This window comes from Artemia franciscana, chromosome 8, assembly GCF_032884065.1.
Source record: "Artemia franciscana chromosome 8, ASM3288406v1, whole genome shotgun sequence".
Classification (NCBI taxonomy): Eukaryota; Metazoa; Arthropoda; class Branchiopoda; order Anostraca; family Artemiidae; genus Artemia; species Artemia franciscana.
This window is the reverse complement of record NC_088870.1, coordinates 9691174-9716829: the sequence shown is the minus strand read 5'-3', so window position 1 is coordinate 9716829 and position 25656 is coordinate 9691174. Positions and strand designations below refer to the sequence as shown.

At 33.8% G+C, this 25656-nt stretch overlaps 1 protein-coding gene across 1 annotated transcript in view; it reads right to left on the bottom strand.

Moving 5' to 3' along the window:
- The window catches only part of LOC136029958 (caspase Dronc-like), a 58558-nt gene that overhangs the window by 8900 nt on the left and 24002 nt on the right, over positions 1-25656 (bottom strand). Inside the window, exon 3 of the mRNA XM_065708512.1 lies at positions 9123-9268. Within this exon, the coding sequence (XP_065564584.1) occupies positions 9123-9268 (146 nt within the window). The remainder of the gene's footprint in view (positions 1-9122; positions 9269-25656) is intronic.

The following is a 25656-nucleotide window of genomic DNA, read 5'->3' as shown; positions in this document are numbered from 1 at the left end:
TTTCCAGCAAAACCACAATTTGAAACGTTGATTTTAAGTTATTGTTTTTTTCAAACATCAACACAGCTCAAGGCCCACCGTGGCAATATTTAGCTGCCAAATGACATCTCTGTGATACATACTGACATTCCTTAGATATTATTCGGGTATTTTTTGATAAGAAATATGTTTTACATTCATCGATGTCTGTTTCCTCAAGTTAGCCCTTCGTGATGCCCACCGGGGTAGCTCACGCAACAGTGATACACAAAGAATGGTCCGTTTTACTCTCTGGCATTCACTATTATTCCTAAAATATTTTCAACCATTTTCATACAAAAATAGCCCTACCAACTAAATTGACCAATGTTTTTTATTTGAACAGTAAGACTTTCTATTTCGCTGTTCTAATGTGAAATTCTATGGCAGTTCGCACCAGCGTGGCAATATTTGTCTATCCTGTAACATCCCAGTGATACATATTATCATTCCAAAGGCATTTTTCAGATATTTTCTTGATAAAAACTATGCTTTAAATCTATTAGTTTGTATTTTCACAAACCAACCCTACATGAGTTGCAAGAACTTCTTGTAATTATATGAATGGTATATTTGCCATGGATTGAATCTCTTCTTGCTATAGCCTTGGAGATTTTTTGTTTGAATGAATTGATTCATGGTAAATAGCAAGTACCACTTGTAAACAAGATTGTAAATGAGGCATGGAAGGGTTTTGAAAAGAGTTAGTTAGTGCTGGGAGTTTTTCCAGTTTGGGAAACTTGGCTTAGATGTGACTGCAATGAGCTGTTCCTTTTCATTTTCATAATGTAAACTTACTGGTTTCTACAGCGTGACATGAGTCTTGGTGTAATAATTTCAATACTCTACAAACATTTTCTTTGCTCACATACTAGTTAGTAGTTAGTTTATTATAATATCTTAAAATTCTTATTTCAATACGAAGATAAAAAAAAAAAATACTTATATAACAAGTTATAAACCTTCTGATTTTTTTTAAACGATATTATTAAAACTAAAAACTGAAATCCTTTTAAAAATAAAACTTTTACTCTTTTTTAACTCTTATGTTGTGTTCACTTTATCGCGAGTATTAGGTGTGGTTTTTTTCTAGCACTTTTTCTTATATTTATTCAATTTCTCTTATGTATTTATTAACCAGCAGAGTTTGATTTGTCCAAGCAACTCTAACTCTTGTCAATTCTCCAGACTCTGTTTTAACCGGTTACAAAATTGTGGCAGCGACGGAGATAATACCTTCTTCCTAATAAAAATTAATAAAGTCGATAAAATATTTTAAATTTATTTTCGCTTCCTTAAAAGTCTAAGACCAGAATCTTTGTTATTTGACAGTATTGTAATTTCAATAGTAAAATACATGTCTTATCTTCTATATATTACCTTCTGTGTATTTTTTCGTAAGGTTATATTTTTGTATGCATAATTAATTAGCTTATTTGCTTTTTTTATTAGTAATGATGCTCTTAACAATAACATCGCTTCCTGTGGTTTCCACTAAGGAATGTTTGTTCAATTCTGGGTAAGTTTATTTTTTTTCGGTTAATACAGAGATGGTAAGTTTATTTTTTTCGGTTAATACAGAGATTAAAAATACCAATCCAGGTGGGTTTTTCTTCTAAATAACGTTTTATTGTGCGATAACTGTATTGTCTTTATGATACCTTGAAAAGCTCGCAAATTTAATATTACACATTGGGCTGGAGTTGCAATATTTTTATTCACGCTAAAAATCTCGAGTATTCAAGAAAACACGGATACTTATCAAGAAAGATTTACCGTATCTCTTTGTTAATGGATAGTCCATTGTATATGTATAAACGTGTTCCAGGGACAAAAATGATCGCAGATGTTATTTCAAGGCCAAGAAAGGAAATAGTTAGTAGCAGCAAAATCTTTTATTGATGATTAAGCAGAATTTCCGATAGCAGGGATTTCTAGTGGTCACAAAGTTGACTTTTTAGGGGTGACCGATGAGGAATTAAATCAGGGGGCAACTCTAGGATCCTGATATAAAATTAATCTCGATCTATTGAATAAAATAAGCTGCTTTGGAGTTGAATCCTTTGCTGCAACTGGCATAGGTCCCGATATGGTGTCTAAGGGTTCGGATGGCCCTGAAAAAGAACCATTGCATCCGAATAAGCGCTCTATTAGTGAGAGACATAATGTTCTCCACTTTATTGATATAACTCAAAAAGAGAGGAGTACCTTATTGAAGAGTATAGCCCCCTGGTTTATTCCCATTGCTAATTAACTTGTCTTAATAAACGGAGTCTTATATAGAATAACATATAATTCAAGTGGTTCTATTAGGTTGAATCAAATTGTGCACACGGATAAAAGGATTCAAGTAATTTTACCTAAGAAAATGATTCCAGGTAAATTAAAACTTTTCATGAGCATTTAGCATTAGGTATTTATGCAAGTTTTGAGCGGACCTTGTTGAAAGTCAATTTTGCATTTTTGAAAATATGGCCTCAATGATCAAAGAATTTATTAATAATTGCGATCTTTGTAACCAAGCTAATACGAGGAAAATCAAACCATCACTTGGGAAGAATATTGTTCCTGAAATGGCCTTTTTTCTCCAGGCACTGGACGATGCTGGTCCCTTTCCGATTACAAGCTATGGGAGTCAATTATTTCTAGTTGGAGTGGACCTTTTTAGTAGTATAGTAGTATTAAAGTGTATACCCGCTATGAATACAAAAAAAACTATAAAATTTCTCTGGGAAAACATTGTTTTCTATAATGATCAGCCAGTGGCTGTTTTAGGCAATCATGGTTCAAATTTTGACAATATAGAGATAAGGAAGATATTTTCTCAAATTAGTAGTAAGCAAATCTTTAGTCGTCCTTGAAATCCTCAGTGCAATGGATTTATTAAATAGAGTTATAGTTTTGAAGAAAAAATAATTTTGAAACATAATCCTCAATTTTCCAAAATTTATGATAAAGGGATGAACCAGTATAAAGAAAAAAATGATACCATGAACCCTAATTGCGATGTTTGCTCCCTAGAGGAAACAGAAAATAGACCATAAGACCTTAAGTCTTACAAACCAAGCACCCCTGTTGTATTAAATGACAACTTATCCCTTTCTGGTTCAGATCCCTAAAAGCCACTTCTCCTATCGAAGAAGACTCGTTCCGTTTACCTCCAAGTATTGATTTGGACAATAGAATGTTAACTGATGAAACACAAAATAATCTAATTGACTCTTTTATCGAACAGAAGCCACTAATGTTTTTTCAAGTACTCCTAGTGCTGAAGTTTCACGAATTAAAGATGAGTCCAAAATATTCTATGAAGGTGAATGTTTTAAAAATATTCCTTCAGTTAAAGAAAGTGAAATAATATTGTGCTCCCCGGCTTCGAAGGTTAAAATCAGGGGAGATCAAAGTAAAACAAAGCTTGAAGAGAATCTCTTTTATTCCATAAGAAGATTAAAATAGTTAAAAACGGAAAGTACTTGAAACCTTCCTGTGGAAGAAAGGGAAAGTATAAATTCAAGTCAAGTGTAAAGACCGAAAATTTGGGACCCCCGAAATTATTAGTTGGTTGAATTTTTAAATATAAAAAAAAAAATTCAGAATAAGGATCAATGGGTTCTATATTTTTATATTATATAGCCAATTCCTACATTAGTAGACACCTAATTATTCAATATCCTTCTAAAATTAGAACCTAGTTTATTCTATGTATCACATTATGAAATTAGTGTTACTCTTTTTTTGTAAGCTGAAGGTCTTTACATTAAACGGGATTATTTTTAGATGTGCTGCTTTACGTTGAAATTTTTGATTAGTGTATTTCTTAATTTTGGAATATTGGCTAAGGAATCGACCATTTCAATAGATGGACAACAATATTTTGTTCGAAGAGGTACAGGCTTCCGATATCTGAGGGAACTTGGAACTGGATTGAGTGGAAATCACAAGCTCATTTTCTTCGTTAGCGTAGAAAAGCTTAAAAACACGGCTATCCTGCTTAAAGTTCAGGTGGGAGATATGCTGAATATTCTTGGAGAAAAGGAATTTAATTTTGAATATGTTATACTTGATCAAGACGTGGAAACACCTAAAGGTATAATAGTATCTAGGACAAATGGTAACCGTAATTTATTGAAAAACGCAAATTTAATTAGTAATCAGTTCCACAAGCACAGGTTTAAGTTCTACAAGCACTGGGGAAAATTTATCAGACAAATTGGAAGAACTAAGTAATGACCAAGGAAGGCTTATCAAAATAATTCCTGTATCAGCGTCATTAATCTCAGAATTCGAAATTTCTCTTAGTAAATTACGTAACGAAACTTTAGACCAAGTAAGCTAGTCGTTTAAAACCTTCGAATCTGAAATGTCTGAAAATACCTTGAAAATAATTTCTTCCTTGGTAGTAAACTTCGGCTAAAGACATAACGCAGTTGAGAAATTAACTTCTAATACCTTAAATAAATTATAAAGTTTTCGATTTTATTTGGAACAATCGTCTAAAGGTCTGATTCAAGTGTTGTATGGTAATTTCCATGTTGGCCTTATATCCTCAGATAAGCTTATATCATATTTCACCTTTGTGCAGCAGAGCCTACCTAAAGGGTTTGAGTTGGCTACTGGCGATTTTAGAAGTGGTTTGATTATTGAAACCTTAAAATATGTTGAATGTAATCCGAAATTTGATTAATGTTTTGTTTGTTTGCAACTTTCCTCTTTCCAAAATTCTAGATTCCTTTCAACCTTATAAGACTTTTGAGAACCCTGTTGCTATAAAGAAATCCCTTACTGCCAGCGGTAATCAAATATACTCAGCAATTACCAATGCAGAACCTTAAAGTAGAATAGGAGGATATGAATCAAGCTATATAATATTAGACGAAAGTTTCATGTCATCCTGTTTTACGTAAATTCAAAAATCAAAGTATTCGTGGTAACGAACTGTAGTAAGGAGCGACCCGGCTCGATAGGAAACGAAACTCTAAAAAACGGAATTTTGATGCTAAAAAATACATCAAATGAATGTATAGGGACTCTTAGGGGAGGAAACACCCCCTAAGAGTCATAAAATCTTAACGAAAATCACACCATCGGATTCAGGGTATCAGAGAACCCTATAACAAAAATTTCAAGTTCCTATCTACAAAAATGTGGAATTTCGTATTTTTTGCCAGAAGACATATCACGGGAGCGTGTTTATTTGTTTTTTTTATGTTTTTTTTTTCCCGGGGTCATCGTATCGACCAAGTGGTCCTAAAACGTCACAAAGACATTTCAAAAGTTAAAAATTTCATTTCTAACGGAAATGAAAAGTTCTAGTGCCCTTTTTAAGTATCCAAAAAAATTGGAGGGCATTTAGGCCCCCTCCCACGCTCATTTTTTCCCAAAGTCAACGGATCAAAATTTTGAGATAGCCATTTTGTTCTGCATAGTCGAAAACCTTAATAACTATGTCTTTGGGGATGACTTATTCCCCCACAGTCCCTGGGTGAGGGGCTGCAAGTTACGAACTTTGACCAGTGTTTACATACTGTAATGGTTATTGGGAAATGTACAGACGTTTTCAGTGGGATTTTTTGGTTTGGGGGTGGGGTTGAGGGAAGAGGGCTACGTAGGAGGATCTATCCTTTGAGGAATATGTCATGGGGGAAGAGAAATTCAATGAAAAGGGCGCGGGATTTGACTCTCTGCCAGAGTTCTACTTTTTAAAACAATTAAAATCTTTAGTGTAAAGAGCGAGGGATTGCGGAGGGGACAACCCATTTCATATACGGAGTAATTTCTGTTCGTTTTAAGTTTTAATGTCGCTCCTTACTTTCAGTTAAAAAACTAGTTTTTTTTTTTATTTATTTGCTTATAAAAGACGCTTTGTCATACATAAATTTTGGTCATCTAACTCCTGTGCATTTTTGATTTTTTTAACAAAACAGACTTGAACTCAGGTTTGTAGTTTTGATGGTTATCACTAAACTAAATAAATCTTATGAATTTTGAATCAGCATAAAATACCAATTCTTTACTGATTCTCTTGATGTATATTTTAACTGTTAACTAAAATCCTTAGTTTCTACTTTGCTAGATTTCACAAGTCCTTATGACCATTATATTGATCTCCACGATTAAATTGATCTATACAGATCATTTATATAATTTTAGATACTTTATGCTATTTACTATATGCTATTTACTATTTTAATATGCTATTTTCGATTTGCTATTTACTATGTTCGAGCTATCTCAACAACCATGATACCAATGAACCTTACAAGAGCATCATTATAAAAAACTATACAAATCTTTTATGTAGTAGAAAAGAAAATCCTATTTTGATTTTCGTATGCCAGATGATGTTTATAACACTAGTTGCTGAAGGATTATACGAAAATCCAGTTTTTTGTAAAAATAGATTTTATTTGAAAAAAACTTAATTACAAAAAGCACTAGATTTCGCAATTTCTTTTACAATAAACCATTGAATAGCTCTCTATGATGTTCCATTGCCCCACTAGCCTCGAAGAAAAAAAACGGAAAGAAAGATGGCTTCAATGCAGATTATCGTGATTGCAGGTACTTTTCTTGCTTTTCAAGCCAATAGATCCTCTTTGTTGTTCAAACCAAGAGACGGTAAGTATCCTATATGGGCTTCTCACAAGACGGTTATAATAGTGTACTTCTTGTTTTGATCTGATTCTTTCTTTAGGAGCTATGTGTTGTGGTATTTCGTGATCGTCTCTGGTTAGATTGCTAGCTGGACGCTTATTCCCCTTGAAATTCCGCTTGTTGACAACTTGTTAGTCAACTAACATTGAATTAATATTTTATTAGTGTAAATGTCTAATTTTAAGACTTGAATCAATTGCCTCGCCTGAAACTCATTGCAGATGTACCCAATTCGAGTTTAGACGCCTTAGACGCCTGTGATTACACGTAAATTAACGGTTCTGTGTCAATTCTAAATTCTTGGCTAAACCTGCCTTAGACCATAAGTAGGCGTGCCTTGTTTCCTTCTTATTCCACATTATCTAACGGTCTTATGCCAATTTAAATTCTTGGTCAACCTGCCTGAGACTCTAGGCGGGTGTGCCTTTCTAAAAGCTAACAAACAAGTATTTGTCCTATAGGAGAGTCTACTCCCGCCGTTTACCCGAGCCATTTAACTAAACACTTCAAAACTATATGTTTTAAGACTATTTTAGTTCTATAACTATGTACCTTAGTTCTTCTACCCTAGGAATGACGCATGGACGGATGATAGATAGACTTATCTATTAAAAAAATGAACTAACATCATTTGAATACAATCTTAATAGGGGGGTTATGCCAGAATTGCCTCTCACTCGATTGAATATCTGCATCCCTGATTTTGCCACGTTCTTATCTTTAACTCACACAATTCTAGATTGACTACTCCCTCTCAATTTATGAACACCCCACCACAATATTTTATGATTATGCTGTTTAGTTGCATGTTCCAGATGCTCGACAGTTTTATCCATGGTCTACACTTTGTACCTCATTAGTCCATATTTTAATACTCTCTCAAATTTCTTTACATTCTTCTATTTTCATTTGAACTGATACTTGGATAATTCTTATGCAAGGCCCTTTTCCTCTGTATTAACCATAAAACCTTTTAATTAATATTCCTAGTTGTGTTTCTAATTTTCTTCCTTAAGACACAATAAGCAACCTCACAAATTATTTTCCTATGATTATTTCATCCTTCTTCTTCATTCCAAAATTTCAAACTCTCCAATTTAGTATTGAACTGCTCTGTAAAATTTTCTCCCAAATTCTCATCCTGGAGTCTACCAATGTCATAACTTCCCAGAAGATAAAACCCTTTTGAAATTTCTGCTTTAAATTAAATCTAGACACTACAAGATGATTAACATTAACTTTTCAAATCAATAAGAGTAATATTATATACCCTAGTATCTTGTATTGATCCTGACAGTCTTCAGTTTACAATAAAATAATCAAAATGGTTAGCTGTCTTAAGATCATCTGAATATAATGTTAACCTATGGGCCATTTTCCGACAAAATGCTATATTAAATGTAACTAAATTTTAACACCTACAAAATTGTAGCCGTCTGTTGTACTGTTTCTTTTCTTAAACGAAATTTAACCATTGCACGATAGAGACCAGCAAACCTTCTGAAGTCTACACCGAAGTACTGAAGTCGGCTTCGAAACGGAGAGAAAACAGACCCTGGAACCTCCAGTATGAATGGAGGCTCCGGTATGAATGAAAATATTAGCTACGAAGAGGTTTTTCAGCCTTAATACGCCTACCAAAACAGACAAACCCAGAAGAATTATCCATTAGACAGATCCCCGTGTGCAAGCTGTGTCGTCGACTAGACTATACTTTTACTTTTAACGAGTGGTGCCACTCTTAAAGTGAGAATAGAATTGACTCCAAGGTCCCCAGTCTTGCGAATACCCCAACCGGGTCATTGCAGCCCTTTACAGAGGTCATTCTCCAAGGATCTGGATCTTACGCCCTGCTACCCCTGCTACTGTTTTTTTTTCAATAAATAATCCTTCCACGATGATTTACTGCGTCACTCTGGAATTTAGTCCATTACAGGGTGGGCTAAAATCCAGAAAATCATCGTAGTTTTTGATTTCATAGTGGACAATAAAGGTATTTAACTCTAGGAACGTGTGCAGACGCTGTTGGCCCTAGCTAAGTGGAGCCTTCTTCCTCCTGCGTCTATACTTATAGCCCTTGGGCAAGGGTGTCCTAATATCTATTATGGAACCACAGGGATAAGGTTCCCCTTGGTCGAAACTTTCTATGAAGGTACCCTACATATTTGTATGTTGTTCCTTTACCTGTCACCCGATTAAGTCCAGGTTGTTTAACTGTATCAAATTGAGCAGCCTGCAGGTAAATAGTGTATTTTCATCTAGTTCCACACGCTTCTCAACACTAAGGGGGCTGAGGAACTCTTGAGAACTCCACCATTAAAATCTTAGCTTTAATAGTTGTAATTACCCAAATCACCCAGCATCAAATAGAGAGAAAAACAGAGAGAAATAGAAAGAAAGAGAGTGAGAGAGAGGAAAAGAGAGAGAGGGATAGAGAAAAGAAAGCCCACCTGGCACAGAAGATTTGACGATAGCCATATCAGCAACACTTCTATAGGGTTCTACAGGGTATGCGCCCTGCGCCTCCCATATGATACTTTCTCCTACATCGCCACTCTGATATTTGGGCATATTTGCATAATCTGGTGAGTCACCCCTATAAATTAAGGGTAAATTTAGATAAAACTAATATTACCAGTACGCCTAAAATACTTAAATAAAGGTAAAATCAAAGCTATAGATGGATAAAAACAAAAATGAATCAGAGCGTATATGCAATCGAATATACCATCGTGCTATGCGAGAGCTATTTATAAGAACACTTTTGCAGCATTTAAGCTAGAAAATAGGTTTTAAAGCTGGAGTTACGCAGTTTTATGGTTCATTCGAATTTATATTGACTATTTTGATTGACTTTGTCCTAAGGAACTGAAAGAAAAGGAAAGTAGAATTATCCAACACCCAGATTATGCAGATGATTTGAGAATACTAGATACAAATTTTAGAAAAAGTAATGAATTTTGGAGTTTTAGAGCGTTCAGGGAGCAAAAATAAATTTGAAAACTAATACTAAGCAGACTAAGTCATCTAAACTATACATTTATTAAGTTAAAAAGGTCTTATTTGGGTAATGATAGGATCAAAAAAGGTAACACCTATCGAGAGCCGATTGTGTTCCCTCACAGTTCAAACAATAGAAAAATAAACGATCTCAGACTAGAACATTAGAAACTGCAGTGATGACAGCGATCAAGTTTGGCTCTGAAAATTAGACGTTATGGAAGATATTTGTTTTGGAAGATAGATGTTTTATATATTTACCAGAAGAAATGTCTAAGGAAAGTCTTTGGGTGTTTGTTGGCCTGAGTGTATACCAAATAACATTTTGTATGAAAAAATATAGTTCTATTTACCTTCCTAGAGACATAATGGGAAAAAATTGAGATGGCCACGACAGATTTATGATGACAAAATATTTCTTTTTTCTGCCATCTACAATGGACCAATCTAAATTGGTAAAGCTCATAAGGATGGACTTCAAGGAATTGGAACTTCTTGGGAGGAAACAACGGTGTAAATTGTAAAGCTTTGAAACAGAGTACAATTGCGTTGGCCTCAGGGGGCTACAACTACACAGCAGCATCCTTGGATTTTTGAAGACTGAAAATACCAACAGGAAAAAGCACAGTATGATCACAAAAAGTTGAATGTAACCTAGATAAGGCTTTCCATTTAAATTTCCCATATTTGCCGAAATTTTAGAATATTCAATCTGAATTCATTTCCTAGAATCATCGAAAAGCTTATTACATGCACTCATACTGCTGGAGCATATGGAAATATCAATCCATTTCAAAGAACAAACAATTGTAATAGTGAATCAGAACTTTTAAGCGAGAGTAATTGTGCATGGGAGTTACAACATAAATATTCGCATTTATCTGTATTTAAAGTTAAACCATTTTTACTAAGCGAATCACCAGCCGTAACAACCATTTTAGACAACGAAGATTTCAATCAACTAATTTATCGTCAGCGTAAGCTAAATATGAAATATCTGACGTTTCATAGTACCAAATCAAAAACCAAATAAAAGATAAAGTGTAGGCTGTACACAAATCAAAATATATGTGGATAGGGCCCCTCCTTGCCACACGCCGCATCAAACACAAATACAATCCACTTGATTTAATTTAAGCTGCAAATACTCATGTTCATACTTCAAAACAAATATAACTGAAAGATTCATTCCACTAGAATAAATAGAAAATAAACTTGATTATAAACAACAGTGTCAAAAACGTTTGAAGGGTCTAGTGCATACATAGAATCTCACTACCACGTTCATACACGTAAGATCAATAGTATCAAACTTTGCACTATTAACAAATTTTTTCCACTCATAATTAGACTTCGGAAAATACACACCACTATATTGACACTGAAGAAGCCACTTCTTAAGGGCCATTTTCGTCTTTTTTTTTAAATCAATACCATTTAAACTGTCTTCGGTTTTTGGGCAATCAGTAATAGAGAAAATGGTAGAAAATGGAAGGAGATCAGTAGCACTGATATCCTCATCCATCAAAATCTGAGAATTGGCTGTATCAGAACAGCAAATAAAATTCCCAATTCTAGTTTTCGAACCAGATTGATGGATATAGGACAAAATTAAGTTCTTGGTCACAGTATGGAAGGCGTTTGGTAGAGCATTAAATAAAGCGTCACTACGAGAACAACTACTCATGACTTCACAGTTAAAGTCACCAAGCATGACCCAACTCGGACCTTTTGAAGCAACAGTGGAGATCAGGAATCTCAACTTCTTATAAACTATGTTGAAAGACGAAAAATATCTAGTGTCTCTTTTATCATACGAAAAATGACAGTTTTTGAAAATGGTATTTCCAATGCGAATAGCCAATATAATAATATCTGAATAAAACTAAGACACAATTATCACATCCTTCACTATACATGCTAGGCCATCAAAGGGCCAACCATTAATCGGTCAAGTTTGAGCAATAAATAATCTATAGGCACTACTCCGACAAAGCATCATGAAAAATCCTAAAGTATCAAATTCTCAGAAATGATATCCTTATCTTTTATGTCATTAATGCTTTACTAAACTGGTGAGAGATTTCAGAGATTCATGATATCCTAGTAATACTTTGCTTTTGCACAGCGTTATCACGTAATTTCTAAGCCGTAGGTTATATGAAACATGGTTTCTGCCATAGTTTGCGCATAAGGGGTTACAGTGATAGGCCGATTCTTTAGTTGAAGAATGTGAGCCTAAAAATGACCACATTTTTTCACGGAACTTGGACAATTCACATTTAAATAGTCGGGAGGAGAGCACTTATCACAACATCTGAGGAGCCTTAAGAGTCTGTCATTTTGAAAAATGTTGTGCCTAACTTTAACATAATATCTTATTTCTGGCTCTGGCAAGCGAGCATCAACGAAACTGAGAATTACAGTACGAGATCTCCTAGCCTTCACAGCCTTTTCGACTGCTGGCCTCTCTTTAAATACCAACACATCAAAGTCAGCGTACAAATTGACAGAAATACTAAGTTGTTTACGATCGGAGACTTTTACAATAGTATTCTCCAATATGCTTGGCAGGCAATTGCTGAAATATTTGGTGACAGTTTTATCCAGCTTAACTACTGATTTTCCACAAGGAGTCTGGACACTCGTGATATGACCTAGAAGCAATTGCTTACGCCTTGATGGATTGTTCACTTCAGAAGGTAACTTGTTTATTATAACATTAACATCATCAGGGATAACAGCATTCACAGCAGTAGCTGATGGAAGCTTAGCGAAGTTCTAGCTATAAATGTGACAGCACTAGACCCTTAAGGTCAAAACCGGCTGCGCTGATCACTGTTTCGTGGACCTTTGACCCAGAAGTGCAATGAATTGCGGCCGGCCGTCTTGTCTTTTCGTACACCCTTCTGTCTTACGTTCGCCAGATTTCTCTGGGTTCCTATTTAGAGCTGAATTCGGGGTTCAGCATATAGAGTCACGTTCCGAACCCCATCCCAAACCAAATAACTCGCCACGCCGCTGATCAAACATGTGCAGCCAAATGAGCCGAAATGAAATTAAGTAGTTTGTCAAGCTCACTAACTCTAGCTGAAAGGATAGAGTGAGCCACAGCTAGAATACATGGTACATCGGTTGGGCAGCCAATTAAAAAAAAGGAAACTTAGCACTATCAGCATTACATCTGCAGAAAAGGTAAAAATGCTTTTTGGATTATGCAGTTTTGCATTAGTTTCGACCGGCTTAGGGACCGACTCATTTGGTACAATCTTACTCCAAAGATTACACTTCGCTTTGAAAATTTTAATGCTATCATAAAAGTCCAAACTGCAACAAATAACGTGATCCTCGTTTTTTCCCACTTTAAAATCCATTTGCATAAAATTCAGCCCCATACATATTATTAGTTCACCTTGATTGTCCCTTTCTCTCATTACTAAGTCCTTGATATCAGTATATCCGTACGAATTATTGTTTTCGTTGTTTTGCTTCCGAGTGAGCAACATAAATTAGTAATAATCTACTAAGGCAGCCACAGGAAAATAAATCAATTCCTCAGCACAAACCAGATGAGGGGAATTTAAAATAACTGTATTTAACTACTGTTCCTGGGATCAAAGTATCAACCGGACAAGCTTGGTCCAAGAACCAGACGATATCCATAAAAATTTGACTAATAAAGAATTTGTACTTGCTTTGTTAGGCTTGCTAACCCTCCCATGGTGATTTTGTTGTTTTTTCTTACAAGACTGAGGAGCAGGGTCCCCCTTTGGAAACGCAAAAATCTGAAAACCAAGATTAGACCATTGGTTGCTATAGCAATGGCAATGGTCAAGGATGACTTAGAAGCGAGCGTGCTCCAAAGGAAAGAGGAAAATTTGCTGGATTCTTTCTAGAAGATTTGCAAAATCAGCCTACGGATGATTTGGGGTACTCTTCTAACCAGCTATATATCTAACAGCATAGTTCAGTCTATAATATAGTTCAATATATGGTTGAAAAATTGTTCAATTCCACTTTATATGGCTAGAGCAAGAAAAATGAATGTGATGAATAGGACCGTTTTACATTTGAAGGAAGATAATATTTATTTGCAAAAAAAGCATGGAGGCCATAGCAAACACATACAACTTTAAACAAGCACCTAATTACAAACAATTTAAACAAGCAAACAAATTTTCAAACACTTTATGAATTCAGAAACACCCGTAAATAAACTCTTACCAAGCTAACTCCTCGAACATGATTCCCGATGCTTAATGCCTAACCGAAGAAACTTACACAACTGTTTAATAGCATATCCATTCCTCTCAGCCATTCGCTCCCTTAACCAGCATTCATTCCCCAACACTCGTCCAAAACATTCCTTCCGCAACTCAGACAGCTCTTCACACTCGGATACAAAATGAACTAAATTTTCATCCTCCCTGCCACACATAGGGCAAAAGTAGGGGCCTGCCTCCTGCCTAAACTTTCCCAAATGTTTCCTTCTGATACCTAAATCTAAACTGTCTCCTCTTAGCAACAACAAATTCTTCAAGATAGCCAAAAATCGTTTTTGTGTGCAAACAATCAAAAGTAAAACACAAAATAAGTCAATCTTAAACGGGATGGGAGGATGTAGTATGAAAACAATTGAGAGAAATGTGAATTTCTTGGCTGGGTGTATAAACAGAGGTTTATAATAAATTAGTGTTTAGTGAGTTGTTAGTAGTAGCAGACATGCAATCAGAGCAAACTTGCATCATGTGTAAGAAAACCTTTAATTTTCAGTTTTTTACTCTGTGCAATTTTGTAAATGTAATTGCTATATTAACGTATTTTCACGTTTTTCTATTGTTAATTTATGTATTGCAGAGGAAAGGAGCCTTATTCTATATTTTCGGCTAAAAGCCGGAAAAAAACTCAGAAACTCTACTGTTTTTACCCAAACAACGATAAAATCCCTCTGAAGCTATATTTTCTTCATTTTTACGTTTGAGGTTTGTTTTAACCCTTTTTCGTACTATAAGTCACTCTCACTTAATTTTAACGGGTAGCTCTAAGATAATGTTTCTAAATATTTCATTTTGATTATTCTAGCAGCTTTAGTACAAGTTCAGTTATTTTTACCCTGTTTGTGAAAGTAGCCAACTGTAAGCCTGTTTATATATCCATTTAATTCCACCTTCTTATAAAAAAACAAATGGGTATATCAAAATTTCCAAGTTTCAAGTAAATCCAAAAAATTTATATTTTTAAAGAGCACAAAATCCCACAACACCCACAATTTTTCTTCTCGAATTGTCTTGTTAACGAAAAGGAATAACGTTTTAAAATTGATGATATTCATTAGAAACTTCGATTTGCTTTTATGTCCCAAGAAGGTCTGGGAACCAATTAAAATTATTATACTCCGAGCAAGGGAAGACACTGAAAGCAAACCGTCGAAACTTAACTCAGGCAACATGAACGGTTAGGAATATTAACCATTATCGAAATAGAAACCACATCTACTGAAAAAAAATCAATAAGACCCACTCCACACAAAATTAAAAGACGGAATCTTTTTAAGATTTAAGACTAAACACTTGGAGCAACTTTTCAGCACATTCACGAAATCCAGATTGCTCTGAGGATTGTTCCTGAACATATTTTTTTGTATTTCCCTAATTTTCTCTATACTCGCTAATAATTTATTGAACTTTATAGGATCCATTTATAGAATGAAAATTTTTATTGAACTACTTTCGAGATTTCTTTTTCGTAAGAACCATCAATAATGAGTTCACCAGTTTTATCTGACAGTTCATACGTTACACGGATTATATGTTTCACTGGAATTTGGTAGGTAACCTTTATCAAAAACACCCTTAATTAAATTCGTTCTAACCTACTCCTCAACATTGAATTTGTTTACTGATAGTTTTAGAACTTTCAACATCTGGAAATGAATTGGTGTAGAAATCTTTTTCATTTTCTTTTTTACTCGCTTTTATTGGTTTAATTTTTATGAATTGATGATAAAAATAGTTCTAATTGTCAACACGAGAGGGTAATACATCTATCCATCGTTTTGTGTTGTTATGAGTAAAATCTTTCCATAATTACTCTTTGATTGTTCTATTAAACCGTTCAACATTTTGAGCTTTCAATTCATTTTCAGATGAGAACCAATGGATTTCCTGAATCTTAAAAAATACTTGAACCTTTTCATAAAGAATTCTTTACCTTTATCTGTTTGTAATTTTTTAGTTTTTCTATTTTTAAATAAATCAGTAAAAAATAGTAATAGTTTCCTTACCCGTTTTATTCCTTAGAGGAATCAAATAAAAACAGTTTTTTCAACTGCAAGTAAGGAACAACATTAAAACTTTAAACGAACAAAATCAAAATTTTGAACAAAATAAAATTTGTTCGCCATAAATTCGTGCCTTTGTTGGTTTTAGTATTTTTGGTAGTATTTATCCAAACGGCAGGTCTGTTGTGTCTAAGGAAGATATTAAGGTTTAAACTTGCAACTTTCTGTTAATAATGAGAAATAGTTGAAAAACCTAAGCCCACTACGCTTATGCAGGTAGCAAGAAGGGTAGTTTAACAATATCAGAAGAAAAGATTAATAGTATTCCCACAAGGTTTTCTACGACACAGATAGGGAGTATACTAATGGAGTTGCTTGTCCCTCAAAACATTATTAAACGCACCTAGGTCTTAAGTAACACTATAGTATACTTGTATGTTACGTAATAGGAGAAAACTTACCGATGTTGAGGATGACGTAATCGTGCGCGACTTGTTAGATCTTACGCTCTACATACCTAAACACTGGATAAGAGTTCATTGTGTCAACATCGTAGATGTTGTTCTTATCATATTTCTTTAGTAATGGATGCTTTCACTCTATTGTATATTGAAAGTGTTAACAATTTTAAAATAATCCTAGAGTACCTTGCGTGGCCGCAGAAATTGCAAGGGAATGTTGGGTAGCCCAAAACTGGGACGAGATGCTTGCCAAATATGCAATATTATTGAGCATATTCAATTTTGAGGAACAGTTATGTTTCACAGCAAAAGTGAATAAAATGTGAATAAAAAAAACAAAATGGATTAAATGCATCATAATTAATATATAAAAGACGAGTGAGTTTGTGACTATTCCATTCAAATTTTTTTTGTTGGATATTTTACTAGCAATGAGAAGGTAGAGAGAATCTTCATTCTTTGTTAGTTTAAAATCAGCAATGAGGGTCAAGATTAAAAATGGTTGGCTTTGAGATAAAAAACATGCAGAATTTTGTGACTTTGGAAAAATATTTGATTTTAATTCGTCATTATCAAGAGTTATATGTTCAAAAGAAAATTCTCTCTCAAAGAATGCCTAATGAAATAGTGAAAAAATTCTCATTCTTGGGACTATTGTATAAAGCTTTTAAGTCGTAGGCCAGATGCATTTACTCAATTCAATGACATGCTAATTGAAAAAAAAATATTGTTTATATTTTTAAATACAACCTAGACCCTATCCAAACAAAAAAAAAGTCTAAAAGGTTTTGTGACGCCACTTAATTACTCTTCCTTCTAAAATTCAATTCACTGTATTGATCTTCCTTATAGGAAGAATATTTGCCATTGGTAAATAAAGGGCCGGCTTAGGTACGTGAGCCCAATATGTCATTGATTCATGATTGTTTTGGATACGAGCAGTTTGATGTTATTTCCACTAGTTTTTCATCTTTCAAATTTCAAAGAAATAGACCTCATAACCTTATGTTTTCATACATGAAGCATTGCCGAGGTTAGAGAGACTATTGCATCAGACGCAGTTGCATGTACTTTTTACAAAATAAAATTGGACAATGGAAGTTAAAACTTTATTTCAAACTTAATATTGGGAGGCAACCGTTGAGGTGTATTAAATATTTCATGATTTATTTTCCCAGCTAAGTGTAAATCACTTACTGTTGCCTCTCTAAGTATATTGGTAGTATCCATATCCGATTTATATTAAAATCAAATGGCTAAATTTCTAAATTTTTTATAGGACTACAGAGTCATCAGCATCACTTGTATGTAACTGGCATAATCTGATAGATTGTTGTTTTTGTTCACCATGATTCCATTTATGTGGAGACTTTTTTGTCTAAGCAAATTATATAGTACACAATTTTCATAGGATAGTCCCTCACAGCACTTAGTTTTTCATTATTAGACTTTTTCACGAAGAAATGAAAACCTATAAATATGGAAGACAAACCTATGAAATAGTCTTCACTGGAATGAATTTTAAAATTAATGTTTTCAGAGAGTAGTTCTTGCGGATAAAATCGTTCATAGTGACCATGCTTTACACTTGCATCAACATCTGTTGCATTGAAAAGGTATAATGATGAGGTGAATGAGGGATGAGATCCTTTGTGTGGTATATATGTTATTTCTAGAAAAAGAAACTATTTTTCCAATAATTTTTTTTTACTTTTGGTATCTTTTTCTTCTTTGACAAGAGTGATGTTCTTTGCATCTGGCCTAAGTAAGGACGATGAAGTGTTTTTCCGCCTTTTTAAACCTTTTCCTTTTTGTGATGGCTTCAGTCGCTTGTTGAGAGATCCTGCGCAAGACCTGAGATTTTGTGAAAGTCTTTCTTTAAAATCCTTCTCAGAGCCCAAATCGTGTAGTGTCGAGGACACAAAATCGGTGGCAGCAGGAATATTTTTGTTTTTAGCAGTATTTTTAGGTATTTTTTTTAGGGTATTGAAGAGCAGAACAGCTTAGATAACCAGTTGCCAGGGAAAGCCCGACATTGACGAATAAACCCTTTAATGGTTCATTCTATGGCCCAATGATCGTAGTCGTGGAGTATCAAGATAACAATAAATATCAGCTCAAAGAAAAGTGCAAAAAAACAGCAGTATTTTTTCAATATAGAATATCTTTGATTCAAAACCAATAGTTCTTATCACGTTCAGCGAATGCCACCGATATCGCAGCATGGCCATGATAAAGAGTTTTGTAAAGTATTTCAATACAACCTTTTTCACATGTGAATTAATAAATTTTCTTCCTCGATCTGTTTGAATTTTTCTATCAAAATTTTGTTCAGTGATATATTCAAGAGCTCTAATAACTTCATCAGCTCTCTTTAAGCGCAATGGAAGAGCATATGCATGGCAACTGAAAAGACTGACTGTAAAATAAAATATACTTGTATGGACTATTGTTATGTATTTGAAGCTCGTCTAGAGTTAAAAGATCTGCTACTAAAATATACAATGGGAAAAAGCTTTAATCAGAATATCGATACCTGTGCTACACAGGTACCGTCGGTGAGGATACAAAAAAGTTTCAAGTTTTATATTTAAAGTGTGTTTATTCCAAATAAGACTTATTTAGAAGTTTGATTACTTAAAAAATTTATACAAATGACTATAAATTGAATCAAGTCCTTTACGATTAGCAAACGAATCTTATACCAAATCGACTAGATTGTAGGTCTTACCATTGATTAATAACTTTTATTCTGTTTTTCATCAATTTGTATATATTGTCAGCTAGATATGTCGAGAGTCTTTTATATTACTCACGATACTATTGGGGTATTAAATCTGCAATACTTGCAAATGCTTTAGATAAATGTTCTCCTTATGTTGATGGCTTCAAAGTCTCATAACATTCAGAGTGGCTGTCATCAATGATATTTTCTTTGATTGGTCTTTCAAAGTAGGGTTTATGGCTATCGACATGTCAAAGGGTATCTTGAAGCTATATTAATTATTATTTCGTTGACAATTTCCTCATTGTTACTAAATTTGCTTTGCTAGAGAATACTGTTTCTAACTAAGTCAATTATTAACAGTAACAGTAAGAAAATCTATCGCCCGCTTGAACCAGTCCTTTTCTTTTAAAATTCTTTCTCTTTGTTTTTGCAAGCTAGGTCGTATGTACAAATGAACGATGTTGCTTTTTCTGTTGCTTAAATGCTTTTTGCAGATGACTATTGCTTTCAGTTAGATTTAAACAGAACTCACATAGGAGATTAATTAATTCATTGTCAATAACACGTTTCAGTACAGCCTTCCTATTTGAATTACCCAAGATGAAAAAATAAATTTCTGTTTTCATGTAGTTTCATCAGTATCGTAATGACAACTAATGATTATTTTTTAATGTTCACTTGTGAATACACAGTAATTTCATGGTCAAAACTATCAGTGACAACACGCAAATCATCGGGTATGGTTTGGATAAGGTAGAATAGAATATAATATAGCCTGATTGTATGCCAAGAGTAGAAACTGCGGCTCGCCAGAATATATTTGTTTGTTTATAGGTATGAGAGAACTTGAATCACGAACCATACTGTAGATGGTATGTGTTCATTTTTGGTGTGTTGATTTTTTCTTCGTGAAACTTGTTTTATTGTTATTTATGTTCATGGAATATTTTTATGCTATATTCTTCTTTGTGAAAATTATTGAATGCTGATTTTTTTTTCTCTGTGAAACTTTATGAAATTTGCTGTATTTTGATTTTTCTCTTCACGAAGCTTGTTTAATGTTGATTTTTTCTTCGTGAAACATTTTGCTTGTGGATTTTTCTTCCTGAAAGTTGTTTCATTTTGAATTGTTTTCGTGAAAATGTATGTTGATTCTTCTTCTTCGCGAAACATGTTGTATTTTTATTTTACCTTATGAAAAATGATTGTTGACTTTTTGTTCGTGAAACTTGTTGTATATAGATTTTTTTTTCTTCGTGAAACTTGTTGAATGGTAATTTGGAATCTTATTGTATTTTTATATGTATTTGCTCGAAAATTGGTGTACTTTGTTTGTTCTTCCTTCGTGAAACTTATCTTATGTTGGTTTTCTTTGTGAAACATTTTGTATGTTGGCTTATTGCAATTGAGCTTGTTTTATGTTTTTTTTTTCTTTGCGAAACATTTTGCATATAGATTTTTGTATCAATCAAACTTTTCGTATGTTGATTTTTTCTGTGAAAATTACTGTATTTCATTTTGTTTTCTTCCCGAAACTTATTGTATTTTTTTGTATTTATGTTTTTTCCTGAAACCTTTCTTATGATGATTTTCCCTTCTTGAAACTTGTTACACGTTAATTTTTTAATCGTCAAAACTTGCTGTAATTTTAATTTGTCTTCGTGAAACTTATTGTATGTTGATTTTATTTCTTCGTGACACTTTTCGCTTGTTGATTTTTCTTCTAATGTTTAGAAATGTATCTTGATATTTTTCTACGTGGAAATTTTTGAATGTTGATTTTTTCTTCATGAATCATGTTGCATACGGATTTTTTGTTCGTGAATCTTGTCGGAGATGGATTATCACTTCAAGAAAATATATGTATCTTGATTTATGTCTTCGTGAAATTTGTTGCATTTTTTCTTCTATCTGAAACCTCATGATTGTTAATTGTCAACTAGGAAGGCCTAGGCGTGGCTTAAGAAATTGGGCGTTCCCATTAAAAGGTCAAAAATATCACTTAATGTGGCTTAAATTTACCTCTAACAAGACTAGGCTTAATAAAAAGAAAAATATTATTTAAATGTGTGCTTATCAATCAATTTTCACTTAAAAAAGAAATACTTTCATTAAAACCTCTCAGAAATATGTTTTATTATTGTTTAAATTTACCTCTATTAAAAATCCTCCCCTCCTCCTGGAATTGCCTGCAAGGCTTCCCTCCTTTCTTTAATTCACACTTTTTGCTTATATTTTATCAGCTTTTTCATGTTTTGTTCTACTATTTATTGAGTTTTAACTACCTTTTCTGTGATTGTTTGATTTTATAATGTTTATGAGTTTGTTCATTAATAAAACTCGTATATACAATAAAAAGTCTGTGTCTTACAAAATCATTTGAGAATCAAAACAGAGTATCGTCTGTCTCACGTTAGAAAATTAATAAAACTGATAGGTGTGTCTAATAGATTATTAGTCAATTATACATATGAATTTTAGCACACTCTCGAGGGGGAATGGATGATAGACATGCAATCAATGGCTTTACTGAATAATTTGCATCGAAAGTATTACCCAAATCATAACAACATCAATTGCATATTGGTGCAATTTTCTAAGGCAGAGTTACATTAGGGAGATTTCTGGTCTTATACTCAATTCCTAAGGCGGAAAAAATCTATGATGATGTATTAAAAGGATCCTCCTCAGGAAAAATCTTGATTAAAATGCCTCGAAGTAAAAAAAACGTCTTAATTAAAAGAAAATTTTGAAGAAAAAAAATCCTTCTTCAAAAACGCCTTTAAAGAAAAATGCCTTGAAGAAAATGAAATCTTGAAAAAAAGCATCTTTTAAATTATTTAGTAACTAGCTGGGTCCCAGCGGCTTCGCCGCCGGTCTCCAGCTTGGCACGCAGCAGGCTTCTATATATGTATTCTCATTGTCCCTTGTGTTCTAACCGCAGACAGTGCTGGGTCCCGCCGGATTGGCCATCGGGCTCAAGCATGGTACGCGGCAGGCTTCTATATATGGATTTTCATTGTTCCTTGTGTTCTAACCAAAGACAGTGCTGGATCCCGGCAGGGCCCATGTATGGCACGCTGAAGGCTTTTACATATGGGTTCTAATTATCCCTTATGTTCAGACCGCAGACAGTGCTAGGTCCCAGCGCTTCGCTGCAGGGCCCCATCATGGCACGCGGCAAGCTTCTATATATAGATTCGCATTGTCCCTTGGGTTCAAACCACAGACAGTGCTGGGTCCAGGCGGCTTTGCCACCGGTCCCCGCGGGTGGATTCTCGTTGTCCCTTGTGTTCTAACCACAGACAGTGCTGGGTCCGGGCAACTTTGTTACTGGTCCCCGCGGGCCCCAGAATGGAACGCTGCAGGCTTTCATATATGGATTCTCATTGTCCCTTGTATTCTTGGTCCCGACAACGCTATATTATTTTTGGATCGAATTGATGACTTTAATTGGTTTGGTTTTCTGTTTTTAAGGTTTTCAAATTGCTTTAATCCATTGTCAAAATATATCGAAATAATTGTGCAATCACCAGTTTTTTACAATTTAAGCAATTTAATAAAATTTAAAAAGAGCCTCAATTTTTTTAGCTCGTGTAACGAGCTCAAAAATTAGCTAGGGGGTAACAGTGCCCCAAAAGCCGAATTATTGAATCTCTGAATTATGATAAATGCAATAGCTATCTTAAAACATTTATAAGTCGACTTGGGGTAAAAAGGGTGAGATAGGGTGTTAGTTGCTTCCCAGTCCTTTTGATCACTTTATAAGAGCACTAGACCGTTTAATTTCAATTTATATGTATCCTATCCCAATCTTCAAGCGTAGTTAGTTTGATAAAATCACCGCTTCTTTTTTGGTCGGTTAAAAATGAGAGATCAAGACCAAGTTTGAGATATCAACCTAGCCAGATTGGCAACAAGTATAAGGCTATTTGATGCAGCAACTTGATCTTCATCACTCTATATTCATATAAAAGAAATTGAAAAAAATAGTTCTTATCGCCTCAAATAGGGGGGATTGAAAGAATTATTGATTTAATTATAGTTATTTTTAAATCCCTTCCTTATCTCAATTATTCAATATTTCTTTGTTTGTTTTTTACATTACTTCTTTTGTCTTTTATTCTTCTTTTTCTTACTTCTTTCTATCTTTCTCTCTTTCTTTTCCTCTCTTCTCTGTGAGACCTTTTCAAATAAAATTTATATTTTTTAGTTTCTTTATTGTTAAAGAAGACATACCGAGATGCCTCTCTGTCTTCTTTGTACAAATTTATTCGTAGTGTTTTTTTGCTATTAAATACGTCAAGTCAAGCCTTGGAAAAAAATGGAATAAAAAAAAACATGAGCAGTGACAATAAAGTATACTATTGGAGCTGCTAATTCCTCAAGACATTATGACGCTGACCTGGGTCTTACTTAATACTATAGTACACCTGTATATTACGTGATACAATTGTAAACATTTTTTAAGCAAGAGGGAATGTTTTCTTCTTCGAGATTTCTTTGTTTGTTACGTAATTGTGTACGTATGTTGAGGATAACGTAATCTCGCGTGACTTATTTTGCTAGAGCTTAGCGGTATCTATTAAATTGTGAAGCCCCCCAGTTGTAACTTAGGATGGGGTAGCGTTGGCTCTATGTAAATCTATAGATTTTATTTTTCTTCACTACGTATTCTTCTTCAAGGCATTTTTTTCTTTCAAGGTGTTTTTTCTGTCAAGGTGCTTTTGTCCACAAGGTGTTTTTTTCCTCATGATATTTTTACTTGGACATACTTTTTCTTCAAGATATATTTTTCGAGATTTCCTTTTAATTTTTTCATCAGGGAGCCTTTAAAATCCGATGACAACAAAGGTTTTTGTCCGCTCTATGAGTCAAATGTGAGACCGGAAATTCCCACAACAAAATGACACGTTAATAGCAAATGCCAGCAAATTATTCCCAATGTTGTGTTCTGGAAAATAAAGTCTATGATATGGGCGGTTTCCTGTGAGAAGAATTCTCCACAAAGTTTCTATATCGATAAAGCTGTAGATCGTGAGTTTCCTATTCCTGGAAATATTTGCCATGGAAGGGAGATCATCAATTATTGGAAATAAGCTTTTGGGAATATTATTGTTAAGCATTTGACATATACTTGGATGTTATATCATGGTTATGTAAATTGAAATGAGAGTGATGATATTGTTTAATTGATCAAGAGGAAGCCAGCATAAATGTTCGAAAACATCGGATATGCCTTTGTTTGGCATACCTTCTGTATCTTTAACAGTTCAAAAATCATAAAATCTGAAAATTTTTCTCGCTGTAGGAGTCAAAATTCATAAGACCCCTTAACTTAATAAAAAACTAATCTAAGAGCACAATTTTACGAATTCAACTCTTTTATCTCAATATACCAAATTTACAAAAGGAAGCTAGCATTAATATCCGAAAACATCGGATATACCAATGTTTGACATACCACACATACACTTAACTATTAAAAAATCATGAATATTGAAAAAAAAATACGATGGGGGTCGAAAATTCTTAAGACCCCTTGACCTAAGGAATAAACAAATCTAAGAATATATTATTGCGATTTAAACTTTATGCCTCAATTTACAAACTTGACAAGAGGAAGCCAGCATACATGTTCGAAAACATCATATATTCCAATGTTTGGCATACCGGAGATACTTTTGATTCAAAAATTATGAATCTGGAAAAATAAATCACCATAGGCGTCAAAAATTCAGAAAACCCCTTAACCTAAGGAAGAAACTAATATAAGAACACTTTATTGTGATTTCAACTTTCTTACGTCAATTTACAAAACTCGACAAGAGAAAGCCAGCATACATGTCTAAAGACATCAGATGTACCAATAATTTACATACCACCTATAGTTTAAGAAACAAATAATGTAAGAACACATTATTGTGAGTCGAACTTTCTAACCTCAAATTACAAAACTCGACAAGGCAAATCCAGCATAAAATTTTCGAAAACATCAAATATACCAATGTTTGACATACCAAACGTATCTTTAACTATTCAAAAATTGTTAGACTTGAAAAATACTCACCATATGGGTTGAAAATTCTTAAGATCCCTTAACCTAAGGGAGAAGTCAACTAAGATCACATTATTGCAATTTCAACTCTCTTACCTCAATTTACAAAAGTTGACAAGAGGAAGCCCCTATATATTTTCAAAAATATAAAAATACCAATGTATGGTATACCACACATATATTTAACTATTGAAAAATCATGAAGCTTGAAAAATAACTCACCCTACGGGTTAAAAATTCATAAGACCTCTTAACCTAAGGAAGAATCTAATCTAAGAACACATTATTGTGACTTCAACTCTCTTACCTCAATTTACAAAATATCCATTTCTTACTTGTGAAAAAGAGAAAAAGAAGAATAAAAGACAAAAGAAGTAATGTAAAAAACAAACAAAGAAACATTGAATAATGGAGATAAGGAAGGGATTTAAAAATAACCATAATTAAATCAATAATT